Below are 13,483 nucleotides of genomic sequence, written 5' to 3'. Positions count from 1 at the left end.
TCTCATATGGAGATCGCAGCAGATGATCAAATTTTGTTGGCAACAGCTATGGTTTTGGTAAAGGATGCCACAGGTGAATACAAACTCGGTAGAGCGTTGCTTGATTCATGCTCTCAGGTTAATTTTGTAACCGAAACCTTTGCACAAAAGCTTCGCCTTCGTCGTGAAAAACACCACATTGGAATTCGCAGTATAGGAGACTCCCTTACTAGTTTGAAGGCTCGTACGACTACCTCTATTAAGTCACGTACTTCCGGCTATCAGCTCACTCTCCAGCTTGGAATCACATCCCATATTGCCTACCAGCCAGATAGTGAGATCGACATATCGAATTGGAACCTACCAGCTAACACTCCATTGGCTGACGAATCGTTCTATAGGACTAAACGTATTGATTTGTTACTGGGGACCGAAGCCTTCTATGGAGCTCTAGCTGTTGGCCAGATTCGCATTGGTCCAAATCTTCCCACTTTGCAGAAGACTCTTTTTGGTTGGGTTGTTGCTGGGAGGTACCAGCGGCAATATAACAGACAGCCACCATTGTGCTTGGCGACTGTAGAAGAGTCGATCGACAAGAATTTGCAGCAATTATGGAAAGTGGACTCATTTGTCGATCCAAGCGCTAGAATGCTCCCAAATCATCGTCGCTGTGAGGACCATTTCAGGGACACAACACATCAGGATGCCAGTGGGCGGATTGTCGTTCGCTTGCCATTTCAAGAAGATCCAAGTTGTCTTGGAAGTTCCTTCGATACAGCTCGAACTCGATTTTTTGCCATTGAGAGACGTCTCGCTCGTCTACCGGAAATTCGCTCGCAGTATATCTCGTTCATGCAGGAATATGAAAGTCTCGGCCATATGTCCCTCGTACTGAATCCTAACTTGGAAGAACCGCATTATTATATACCCCACCATTTCGTTCTGAAACCAAGCAGTACCTCGACGAAGCTCAGAGTTGTCTTTGACGACTCTTGCCGTACAACATCTCAAAGGTCACTTAACGATCTACTTTTAGTCGGCCCTACCATTCAGGATGAGTTGTACTTGCAATTGCTGCGGTTCCGCATGCATAGGTTCGGCATCACAGCCGACGTCACAAAAATGTACAGGCAGGTACTTGTGAGTGAGAAGGATAGAAAATTCCAGTACATTTTGTGGCGAGCATCTCCGAATACGGATCTTCAAACCTACCAACTCAATACAGTGACATATGGGACTGCGTCTGCCCCATTTCTCGCAGCTCGTAGTTTGCATTACTTGGCTGAGGATTGTAAGGATGCATGGCCATTAGGGGCTGCTGCTGTTAAAACTGCATTTTATGTTGATGACCTTTTGATACACTCTTCAAACTAAAAACTGAAATCACATCAACTCTCGCTCGTGGTCAGTTTCCATTATGCAAGTGGCATTCAAATCATCCAGGCGTGATGGAAGACGAATCTACCAAGGAATTAAACATTTCAGAAAACTCAGTCAGCAGCACACTCGGCTTAACTTGGCATCAACGAAGAGATGCATTTAGTTTCACATTTAATCCAAAGGAAGTCTATCCCACTACCACAAAACGAACAATTTTGTCTACTGCGTCGTCGCTATTCGATCCAATCGGTCTGCTATCACCGTTAGTCATTGTCTCTAAGATCATTCTTCAGGAGTTGTGGCTTTTGAAACTCGACTGGGACGAGTCTGTCCCCCAGAATTTAAGCCACGCATGGAGCAAGTGTTTGGAATCGCTGAATTCACTGTCGTCACTAGCGGTACCTCGTTTTTGTTTGCAGCCTGATACTAGGAGCATTCAAATACATGGATTTTGCGACGCATCGATTCGGGCATACGGCTGCTGTGTTTATGTGCGCACGGAGAATTCGCTTGGACAGGTCACAGTGAAATTGTTCACTTCTAAGTCTAGAGTAGCACCAGTGAAGAAACAGTCTCTTCCGAAGCTTGAACTATGCGGCGCACATCTACTTTCTCAGTTGTATAACAAAGTCAAGGCCATATTCAGTAAACACACTATCACATCTTATTTTTGGAGCGACTCACAGCTCGTATTGCATTGGTTGCAACAACACTCGAAATCGAGTGTCCGATATTCAGGATTTAACGTCTGATGGAAAATGGCGCTATGTGCCAACACATCAAAACCCTGCTGATATTCTGTCGCGAGGCTGTAACGTGAGCGAGTTGATTAAGTCTCCATGGTTTTCGGGTCCTACGTTTCTAGTCGAAGATTCACTAAGCTGGCCCGCCACTGGTGGAAAACTTGATATTGACATGGACGTGGTTAACTCGGAGAATCGGAAAAGTTTGTTTGCTGCCGTACACGAGACAAATAATATCCTCAACATCGTCGATAATATCAGCTCGTACACTCACAGTCTGCGTCTCATTGCTTGGATGATTAGGTTCATAAGGAGATGTCGGAAGCAATCGACGTTTACCACAACCTCACCGACGCCAGATGAACTTCGTTTTGCTTCACATTGCCTTATTTGGAACATTCAACAAACTCATTTTGTAGAGGACATCCGTTTACTTCAGAAGCAAAAACCATTAAAAAGCAGCTTAAAGTATCTTACTCCCTTTTTAGAAGTCGTGAACGGATTCGAACTTATCAAGGTTGGTGGACGTTTGGAATACTCAGACCTACAAGACGGTCAAAAACATCCGTTGCTGCTGCCTAGTCAGTCCAAATTTGTATGGAACTATATTCGCCATTTGCATCTTCGGAACTATCACGCTGGACCTAAAGCCCTAGTCGCTCTCATTCGTTTGGAGTATTGGATCGTTAACGCCAGAGACTTGGCACGTAGAATTGTTCGCTCCTGTGTACACTGCGTTCGCTACAGACCGAAGCTGCTACAACAACTCATGGGCTCATTACCGCCTACGCGACTCGCTCCGGCTCGACCCTTTGAACGCTGTGGAGTTGACTTTTGTGGACCCATCAACACATATCTACGCATTCGAGGAAAGGGACCTACAAAAGCATTCATAGCCGTGTTCGTTTGCCTTCTCACCAAGGCCGTTCACATCGAAGTAGTCTCTGATTTGTCAACAAAGGCGTTCTTAAACGCATTGAACCGGATGGGAGGTCGTCGCAAGCTGCCGACAGACATCTTCTGCGATAATGCCACTAACTTTGTAGGGGCATCGAATCAACTGCAGGAACTAAAAAAGTTTATGTTTTTAAAGCAGACCCAAGATGCAATCTATAAATTTTGCGCATCTGACTTTATTAATTTCCATTTTATTCCCCCCAGGGCACCTCATTTCGGAGGCCTTTGGGAAGCGGCAGTCAAGAGTGCAAAGGGGCTGTTAAATCGTACGCTGGCCAACACCAGGTTCACCTTCGAAGAGTTGAGCACTGTCGTCGTCGAGATAGAATCGATCCTCAACTCGCGCCCGCTATCGCCGCTTTCGTCAGACCCAAATGACTATAGCACTCTCACGGCTGGTCATCTCTTGGTTGGCGAATCATTGCGATCACTACCTGAAAGGTCCCTCGAGAATATCAAGCTTTCAAGTATGGACCGCTACGATGCGATTACGGCCGTCAAGCAACGGTTTTGGAAGCAATGGTCTGCTGACTATGTCAACGAATTACGATCGCGCACGAAGTGGACAGCACCCTCAACGAACCTCACCGAGGGCACGTTGGTCATCATCCATGAGGACAACCTGCCACCGCTACGCTGGAAACTAGGCCGAGTGCAGTCTACTGTGCTTGGGAAGGATGGACTTGTACGGGTGGTGCACCTCCGCACTGCAAATGGAACATGTTGCAGGCCAATACACAAGTTGGCAATTCTTCCGGTGGTTTGAAAGCAGTCCTTTCAACGGGGCCGGGATGTTCGGTCAAACTCCTTTAAGGAACAAGTATTCAAATGACCCTCGTAAAATAGAGAGCCTACGCTCACTTTTTGTATTTACTCACCATAATTGTACTAAATTCACCACTGTATTCTCTCTCTTATGCCCAGTACTCAAGCACTAAGATTTGTAATAAATAGTTATTCCCTAATACTCAACTGGATCGATCGACTTTTCTCTTTCTTGTATAGACTTTGATTCGTTTGCAGAAAAAACTAACACACCCCCATCCGTGAATTAACATTAATGCGGAAAACGCTCCGTGTACAAACATTTTGGCGCCCAACGTGGGGCATGTGTGTTATGTTAATTCTTCTGTGAACAATTAAACTAATCGCAATCTACAAAGGCAACAATTACAACATTCGCTCGTCTCGCAGCTGCAATCGAAAGTTCCGAAAACCGTATCAGAATTGTTCGTCTAGATCGCGGGATCGTTGTCCTCGCCTTGCTCTCGCCGTTCTCGCTTAATTTTATCATTCGCTTGTCACCCACAACGCATTCAACGGCGCTTGCATTCTCGGTTCGTTCGCTTTGCAGCTACCTGCTTTGGTCCATCGATCAACGCATTCTTTCTATTGGAATTCCACCGCTTCACTTTCGTTTTGCTTTCGTTGCCGCTGCTGGAACTTTTGCTTTTGCTTTCACCGTTGGTTTTGTGCTCTAGCTGCTGCTGCTTGCTGCGTTTTTTTGTTGTTGTTATTTTTGGAAGCTCTAGTTCTGTGTCAGCGTAATTACACTACACAACAAAATGATGACGCTCGAAGACTTAAAACGCCAACGGAGCAATATAAAACGAAATATAACTCGGATCAAATCTGTGGTAGATGCTAAATCGGAAACCCCGATATGCAATGATGAGCTTCGCTATCGGTTGAACATCTTAGAAACGTATTTCAAGAATGTTTTAAATGTCCAAGCTAATATTGAAGACCTTAGTCCGAATGATGAAGGACGGGCAGATTTGGAGGATACATACATAGCAATCAAGCTAGCCATAAGGGAAAAAATGGGAGGAGATCTGAACGCCAGCATTGTTGCGCCGGACTACCACCCACCGCCAGTGAAGTCATCGTTACCAAGGTTGTCGCTACCCACTTTCGACGGAACATATGCAAACTATAAGAATTTTATTCACTCGTTCGAGCAAATTGTTGTGCGTGAGTCTGGATTGTCTAATATAGAAAAGTTTAATTATTTGCTGACCTGCCTCACGGGGCCGGCATTAGATACAATTCAGGCATTCCAGGTTACAAGCGAAAACTATCCGAAGGCCCTAGCAAAACTCAAAGGCCGTTTTGATAATCCTACTCTTATATTTTTAGAAGGTATTGAGGCATTGTTTGCACTACAACCTGTGGAAAGGTCAAACAGTCAGCAGCTTCACAGCCTAGTGGATAAGGCATCCGCTATATTAAGCTCGCTGGAGTCCATCGGCAAACCTGAGAATATTGTTCACGCTATGGTTATATATATTATAATGGAAAAGTGTGATCAGCAAACTCGGAACAAGTGGAAGGAATCGCAGGACTACAAAACTCTGCCAACCTGGCTAGCATGCACACAGCTTTTGGAACGCCACTGTCAGTTTCTCCATTCGTCTGGAAACTCGGCTGCTACTTCGTCACAACGAAAGGCTGAATCCAATAAGTCAAATCGTCATTCTAATCACCAAATAAACTCGTCGTTTGCTATCACTAATCCGTCTTGTACACTTTGTTCTAGTTCTGGCCATAAGATCTCTAATTGCGCTCAGTTCAAGGCTATGAACAACAACCAACGGTACGACAATGCAAAACGCCTCGGTCTCTGCATCAATTGACTTGGAAATGGTCATAGAGTGGCGCAATGTTCATCGACTCATCGTTGCCGATCCTGTAATCGGAATCATCATTCATCTTTGCATCACTCTCAGCCGCAACAGCCACCCCAATCATCAGCAGGACAATCTTCAACTACTGAACCGGTACTCCAACCAGCGCAACCCTCCTGGCAAACAGCTCATCAAGCTGCTTCACATTCTCATATGGAGATCGCAGCAGATGATCAAATTTTGTTGGCAACAGCTATGGTTTTGGTAAAGGATGCCACAGGTGAATACAAACTCGGTAGAGCGTTGCTTGATTCATGCTCTCAGGTTAATTTTGTAACCGAAACCTTTGCACAAAAGCTTCGCCTTCGTCGTGAAAAACACCACATTGGAATTCGCAGTATAGGAGACTCCCTTACTAGTTTGAAGGCTCGTACGACTACCTCTATTAAGTCACGTACTTCCGGCTATCAGCTCACTCTCCAGCTTGGAATCACATCCCATATTGCCTACCAGCCAGATAGTGAGATCGACATATCGAATTGGAACCTACCAGCTAACACTCCATTGGCTGACGAATCGTTCTATAGGACTAAACGTATTGATTTGTTACTGGGGACCGAAGCCTTCTATGGAGCTCTAGCTGTTGGCCAGATTCGCATTGGTCCAAATCTTCCCACTTTGCAGAAGACTCTTTTTGGTTGGGTTGTTGCTGGGAGGTACCAGCGGCAATATAACAGACAGCCACCATTGTGCTTGGCGACTGTAGAAGAGTCGATCGACAAGAATTTGCAGCAATTATGGAAAGTGGACTCATTTGTCGATCCAAGCGCTAGAATGCTCCCAAATCATCGTCGCTGTGAGGACCATTTCAGGGACACAACACATCAGGATGCCAGTGGGCGGATTGTCGTTCGCTTGCCATTTCAAGAAGATCCAAGTTGTCTTGGAAGTTCCTTCGATACAGCTCGAACTCGATTTTTTGCCATTGAGAGACGTCTCGCTCGTCTACCGGAAATTCGCTCGCAGTATATCTCGTTCATGCAGGAATATGAAAGTCTCGGCCATATGTCCCTCGTACTGAATCCTAACTTGGAAGAACCGCATTATTATATACCCCACCATTTCGTTCTGAAACCAAGCAGTACCTCGACGAAGCTCAGAGTTGTCTTTGACGACTCTTGCCGTACAACATCTCAAAGGTCACTTAACGATCTACTTTTAGTCGGCCCTACCATTCAGGATGAGTTGTACTTGCAATTGCTGCGGTTCCGCATGCATAGGTTCGGCATCACAGCCGACGTCACAAAAATGTACAGGCAGGTACTTGTGAGTGAGAAGGATAGAAAATTCCAGTACATTTTGTGGCGAGCATCTCCGAATACGGATCTTCAAACCTACCAACTCAATACAGTGACATATGGGACTGCGTCTGCCCCATTTCTCGCAGCTCGTAGTTTGCATTACTTGGCTGAGGATTGTAAGGATGCATGGCCATTAGGGGCTGCTGCTGTTAAAACTGCATTTTATGTTGATGACCTTTTGTGTGGGGCTGGTGATATAGATACACTCTTCAAACTAAAAACTGAAATCACATCAACTCTCGCTCGTGGTCAGTTTCCATTATGCAAGTGGCATTCAAATCATCCAGGCGTGATGGAAGACGAATCTACCAAGGAATTAAACATTTCAGAAAACTCAGTCAGCAGCACACTCGGCTTAACTTGGCATCAACGAAGAGATGCATTTAGTTTCACATTTAATCCAAAGGAAGTCTATCCCACTACCACAAAACGAACAATTTTGTCTACTGCGTCGTCGCTATTCGATCCAATCGGTCTGCTATCACCGTTAGTCATTGTCTCTAAGATCATTCTTCAGGAGTTGTGGCTTTTGAAACTCGACTGGGACGAGTCTGTCCCCCAGAATTTAAGCCACGCATGGAGCAAGTGTTTGGAATCGCTGAATTCACTGTCGTCACTAGCGGTACCTCGTTTTTGTTTGCAGCCTGATACTAGGAGCATTCAAATACATGGATTTTGCGACGCATCGATTCGGGCATACGGCTGCTGTGTTTATGTGCGCACGGAGAATTCGCTTGGACAGGTCACAGTGAAATTGTTCACTTCTAAGTCTAGAGTAGCACCAGTGAAGAAACAGTCTCTTCCGAAGCTTGAACTATGCGGCGCACATCTACTTTCTCAGTTGTATAACAAAGTCAAGGCCATATTCAGTAAACACACTATCACATCTTATTTTTGGAGCGACTCACAGCTCGTATTGCATTGGTTGCAACAACACTCAGTCACCTTATCGACCTTTGTTGGAAATCGAGTGTCCGATATTCAGGATTTAACGTCTGATGGAAAATGGCGCTATGTGCCAACACATCAAAACCCTGCTGATATTCTGTCGCGAGGCTGTAACGTGAGCGAGTTGATTAAGTCTCCATGGTTTTCGGGTCCTACGTTTCTAGTCGAAGATTCACTAAGCTGGCCCGCCACTGGTGGAAAACTTGATATTGACATGGACGTGGTTAACTCGGAGAATCGGAAAAGTTTGTTTGCTGCCGTACACGAGACAAATAATATCCTCAACATCGTCGATAATATCAGCTCGTACACTCACAGTCTGCGTCTCATTGCTTGGATGATTAGGTTCATAAGGAGATGTCGGAAGCAATCGACGTTTACCACAACCTCACCGACGCCAGATGAACTTCGTTTTGCTTCACATTGCCTTATTTGGAACATTCAACAAACTCATTTTGTAGAGGACATCCGTTTACTTCAGAAGCAAAAACCATTAAAAAGCAGCTTAAAGTTTCTTACTCCCTTTTTAGAAGTCGTGAACGGATTCGAACTTATCAAGGTTGGTGGACGTTTGGAATACTCAGACCTACAAGACGGTCAAAAACATCCGTTGCTGCTGCCTAGTCAGTCCAAATTTGTATGGAACTATATTCGCCATTTGCACCTTCGGAACTATCACGCTGGACCTAAAGCCCTAGTCGCTCTCATTCGTTTGGAGTATTGGATCGTTAACGCCAGAGACTTGGCACGTAGAATTGTTCGCTCCTGTGTACACTGCGTTCGCTACAGACCGAAGCTGCTACAACAACTCATGGGCTCATTACCGCCTACGCGACTCGCTCCGGCTCGACCCTTTGAACGCTGTGGAGTTGACTTTTGTGGACCCATCAACACATATCTACGCATTCGAGGAAAGGGACCTACAAAAGCATTCATAGCCGTGTTCGTTTGCCTTCTCACCAAGGCCGTTCACATCGAAGTAGTCTCTGATTTGTCAACAAAGGCGTTCTTAAACGCATTGAAACGGATGGGAGGTCGTCGCAAGCTGCCGACAGACATCTTCTGCGATAATGCCACTAACTTTGTAGGGGCATCGAATCAACTGCAGGAACTAAAAAAGTTTATGTTTTTAAAGCAGACCCAAGATGCAATCTATAAATTTTGCGCATCTGACTTTATTAATTTCCATTTTATTCCCCCCAGGGCACCTCATTTCGGAGGCCTTTGGGAAGCGGCAGTCAAGAGTGCAAAGGGGCTGTTAAATCGTACGCTGGCCAACACCAGGTTCACCTTCGAAGAGTTGAGCACTGTCGTCGTCGAGATAGATTCGATCCTCAACTCGCGCCCGCTATCGCCGCTTTCGTCAGACCCAAATGACTATAGCACTCTCACGGCTGGTCATCTCTTGGTTGGCGAATCATTGCGATCACTACCTGAAAGGTCCCTCGAGAATATCAAGCTTTCAAGTATGGACCGCTACGATGCGATTACGGCCGTCAAGCAACGGTTTTGGAAGCAATGGTCTGCTGACTATGTCAACGAATTACGATCGCGCACGAAGTGGACAGCACCCTCAACGAACCTCACCGAGGGCACGTTGGTCATCATCCATGAGGACAACCTGCCACCGCTACGCTGGAAACTAGGCCGAGTGCAGTCTACTGTGCTTGGGAAGGATGGACTTGTACGGGTGGTGCACCTCCGCACTGCAAATGGAACATGTTGCAGGCCAATACACAAGTTGGCAATTCTTCCGGTGGTTTGAAAGCAGTCCTTTCAACGGGGCCGGGATGTTCGGTCAAACTCCTTTAAGGAACAAGTATTCAAATGACCCTCGTAAAATAGAGAGCCTACGCTCACTTTTTGTATTTACTCACCATAATTGTACTAAATTCACCACTGTATTCTCTCTCTTATGCCCAGTACTCAAGCACTAAGATTTGTAATAAATAGTTATTCCCTAATACTCAACTGGATCGATCGACTTTTCTCTTTCTTGTATAGACTTTGATTCGTTTGCAGAAAAAACTAACACACCCCCATCCGTGAATTAACATTAATGCGGAAAACGCTCCGTGTACAAACACCTGGCTTTATCGCAGGGCATCCCTCGGTGGTAGCAGAAATTTTCACAAAAATTATTCTTGGCGCGACCGACGCGATGATATTATGCAAATTGATTGCTGATTGACACACACACCACGACGCGGGCAACGAATATGTTTGCATATACTGCAATTTCTTGTGTCACTGTCACTTATTGTTGTTGCCTATAATTAACTTTACAGTCCACCCGGGGGCGCCATGAAAAACTAGAAGAATTTTTCTAACGAAATTAACCGAAACCTTTGGGTGGCTGTAATTTAATTATTTATTCGGCGGGGCGAAAATGGATACGCTCGATCTATTTCAATGTTAGCGAACAACTATATTTCCTTCACAATTCAAATCTCTTACTCTAGCTAACCTACGGTGGCAAAGCGGGGCGAATTCGCCAAGAGCGAGAGAGCGAGCTTTTGTTGCGCTCCCGCTTTGCCCTAGCCTAACTTATACTAGACTTCATAATTAAGATCAAATAACTAATAATCGCCGCCATGGATGGAAGGTCACGCAACACTGTGCCTGCTGCCCCTTAAAGATGCTGTTGAAAGTCAGGCTTCCAACGGGGGGAGTATGTCGGGTCAAGCAGCTTAAATATTTTAAATTATTGCCAGTGGTGCGGCCCAAAGGAAATGCATTTTGGGTGTTGTCGTTTCCAATGCCCCCACTGCAAAGATCATTTGCTACCGCATATGCGCATGCAGCGGAATTCTTTCGTCTCCTTATATCGCAATCTCTCGTACTCGGCTTAACAGCGTCCCCGAGCAGCTCTAACGCTCTCGGGCTATCTTACGCTCTCGCTCACGTCTAAGCTTGCTGCATAGGGCCCGGCAATTTGGCCCGTCAGCCCTTGCATGGGCAGTCTTGAGCTAATCGTTGCAGCTATTGGAGTAACATGCTCGCATCAATCGATCGCCCCATATGTACATACGCGATAAGTTGGCTTACATGTGCAAATAAATTGTGCATTTTATAAACCCTCTCGACTTTCATTAAATTAAATATTGGCAACAGTTATTAAAAACGCCTAATAGCTTAACACAATGCTTGAAAAGATAATCGATGGGGGCAAATAGGCTGTAGTAATGAGGATCTTCCCACGCACTGTTGAAACCATGACCACTGCAAGAAGAATCAGCCCCAATTGCACAGCACAATTGGTAGTCGGAAATATCCCTCCGAACGACTACAGCTGCTCCTCCTCTTGTTTAATGGGTGGTTGGCTCTGTTACATTTTGTCTCATATGTTCTAGGAAATCATGTCCTTGAGCGAATTTCGAGTTCAAATGACCTCGGAGTCCTTTTTGATCATAAGATGTGTTTCAACACCCATATAGCTGCAACTGTAAATAAAGCTAAGGGTGTTTTAGCGTTCATCAAGCGTTGGTCCAAGGAGTTTGACGACCCGTACGTTACGAAACAACTGTACATCTCGTTAGTACGTCCTATATTGGAGTATTGTTCTTGTGTGTGGAGCCCGCAGTATAAAGAGCAGCAGGCTGTTATTGAATCCGTGCAAAAGCAATTTTTAATTTTTGCCCTTCGGAACTTTAACTGGGACTCGGGTAGAATCTTGCCACCCTACCGGTCTAGGCTAAATCTTATTGACCTGCCATCGTTGCACCATCGCAGAATATGCAATGGTGTAATGTTCGTGCACAAGCTCCTTCTTGGGACTGTTGACTCCCAAACTCTCTTGGGTCAGATTGACTTGGCCGTTCCATCTAGACCTACCCGTACTTTTAGGCCGTCTACCCATATGTAGGTCTAATTATGCTGATCATGAACCTTTTAGGGTTTTATGCCATAATTATAACTCCCTCTGTCAAACCCTATCCCTTGAACTGTCTCTTAAACTAATTGCATGCAATATTTATAATCATTTAAATTTAGCTAACTTTTAACTTACCTTTTTCCGCCTTTAGTAACTAAGCACCATTATTAACAGATAATTTGTTAATTTAATAAATAAATAAATACACATGTATCCGTGGAGTGTGTAGTTTTTCCCTGGGTAAAGGTAGGTTTCATCCACTAACATGATGTCAATGTTATAACGCTGTAAAAATAAAGCCAGCTCATTAGTGTTATGAGCCAGGCTACGGGCGTTCCAGAATGCGATCCTTAGGTCCAACAGCATTATGGTTTTCAGAGAGATTGCGAGGGTAGGAGTGTATCTGTGATACGCAGTTGGTCAAGGGATTCCAGGATACCTGCTACTGCCGTTGTGAGGCCCGCTTCTAACCTCTTCAGTTCAATAAGAACCTGAGCTATGGAGTTCGCATCCATCTGTGGTTCTGTAGGAGAACCTTGGGCGTTGGAGGACCAAGTTGGTGGTCTGCGTTTTATTTTTAAGCTGAGGGAACTGGGTTTTGTAGTCCTGCTGTGCCGAGTAGTGCCGGCGAGTATCAACGTAGGCCCGTTTGTTTAGGCGGAAAGCATCCGCGAAAGATATTCCCCGCTGTACTGCCATCGAGGGTACATGTCTCACCTTTCCAGCACCTTGGTTTTGCGGAGAGACATTCACGGCGGATTGGCGATTTTTAAGCATCATGATGTAGATCTTGCAGGATCTATCATATGCTGCATGCTTTCCGCTGCAGTTTAAGCATGTGAGGTCGTCCTCGGTCATGGCGTTGCATTTTGGGTTACCTGTCCAGTGGTCCTCGGCGCATCTGCCACACACTGGCCGCTTTAGACAATAGTTTTTCGTGTGGTTGAATTCAAAGCAACGGAAGCACTGCCTCACGCTGTTGTTTTTGCGGGGCAGCTCCATTTGCACCCGTTGTCTGCTGACTCTAGCAATCATGAGAGCTTACTTGTTGTTAGAGGCCTAGGCGAGGTCAATAAACCAGACGTTTTGGTTGGGTGGTTCCTGCCTGACTCCATCAGCGCTGATGGAAGGGCTCCTCCTGGACTTCGGGTCGTACAGGTTGACCACTCCCAACTTCTCAAATGCCTGGTTGATGGTATCCTTGGGTGTAGATGATGCAAGTTTTTTTGCCACTGAAGTTTCTGTCCTCGGAGAGGCAGAAATGGGTGTACTGCACCCGAAGTGAATTAAAGATCCTAATTATCTTTCTATGTGTGTCAGCGTCCTTTACATAAATACGGAGGTCCCCTGAGGGTGCCGTGCGGAGTTCGTAGTCTCCTTTGGGATCGGGGGGCTCAGGGAATCCTCGACGGCAGTAATGTCCAGCACCCCAGGGATGGTTATTGGCCTAGGCTTTCGTGGTTTTTTGGGAGTTGTCTCAGCCTGAGTTGCTTGAGCAGCTATTAAGGTGCACGGGACATCATCAGCAGAAGGGTTATGTTGAATCCTACGCATCTCCCTCGCCGCAGTTTAGGCAACAGTTGAGAGATCCTGTTCACGCAATGGGGCAAACCG

At 45.6% G+C, this 13,483-nt stretch overlaps 1 protein-coding gene across 2 annotated transcripts; it reads left to right on the top strand.

Moving 5' to 3' along the window:
* The first annotated feature begins 1,339 nt into the window (after positions 1–1,339).
* LOC117188067 lies at positions 1,340–9,846 on the top strand. Of its 2 annotated transcripts, none has more exons than XM_033391342.1 (2): positions 1,340–2,059; positions 7,972–9,846. In XM_033391342.1, the coding sequence occupies exons 1-2, from the start codon at positions 1,428–1,430 to the stop codon at positions 9,758–9,760; spliced, it is 2,421 nt and encodes an 806-aa protein (XP_033247233.1). In that variant the 5' UTR covers positions 1,340–1,427; the 3' UTR covers positions 9,761–9,846. The 2 variants fall into 2 exon arrangements, with proteins under 2 accessions (XP_033247233.1, XP_033247232.1); XM_033391341.1 differs by lacking the exon at positions 1,340–2,059 and adding an exon at positions 5,698–5,966 and having other exon boundaries at positions 6,044–9,846.
* The last annotated feature ends 3,637 nt before the right edge of the window (positions 9,847–13,483 follow it).

This window comes from Drosophila miranda, chromosome 3, assembly GCF_003369915.1.
Source record: "Drosophila miranda strain MSH22 chromosome 3, D.miranda_PacBio2.1, whole genome shotgun sequence".
NCBI lineage: Eukaryota > Metazoa > Arthropoda > Insecta > Diptera > Drosophilidae > Drosophila > Drosophila miranda.
The sequence above is the reverse complement of the archived record's forward strand: the minus strand, read 5'-3'. Positions and strand labels throughout refer to the sequence as shown.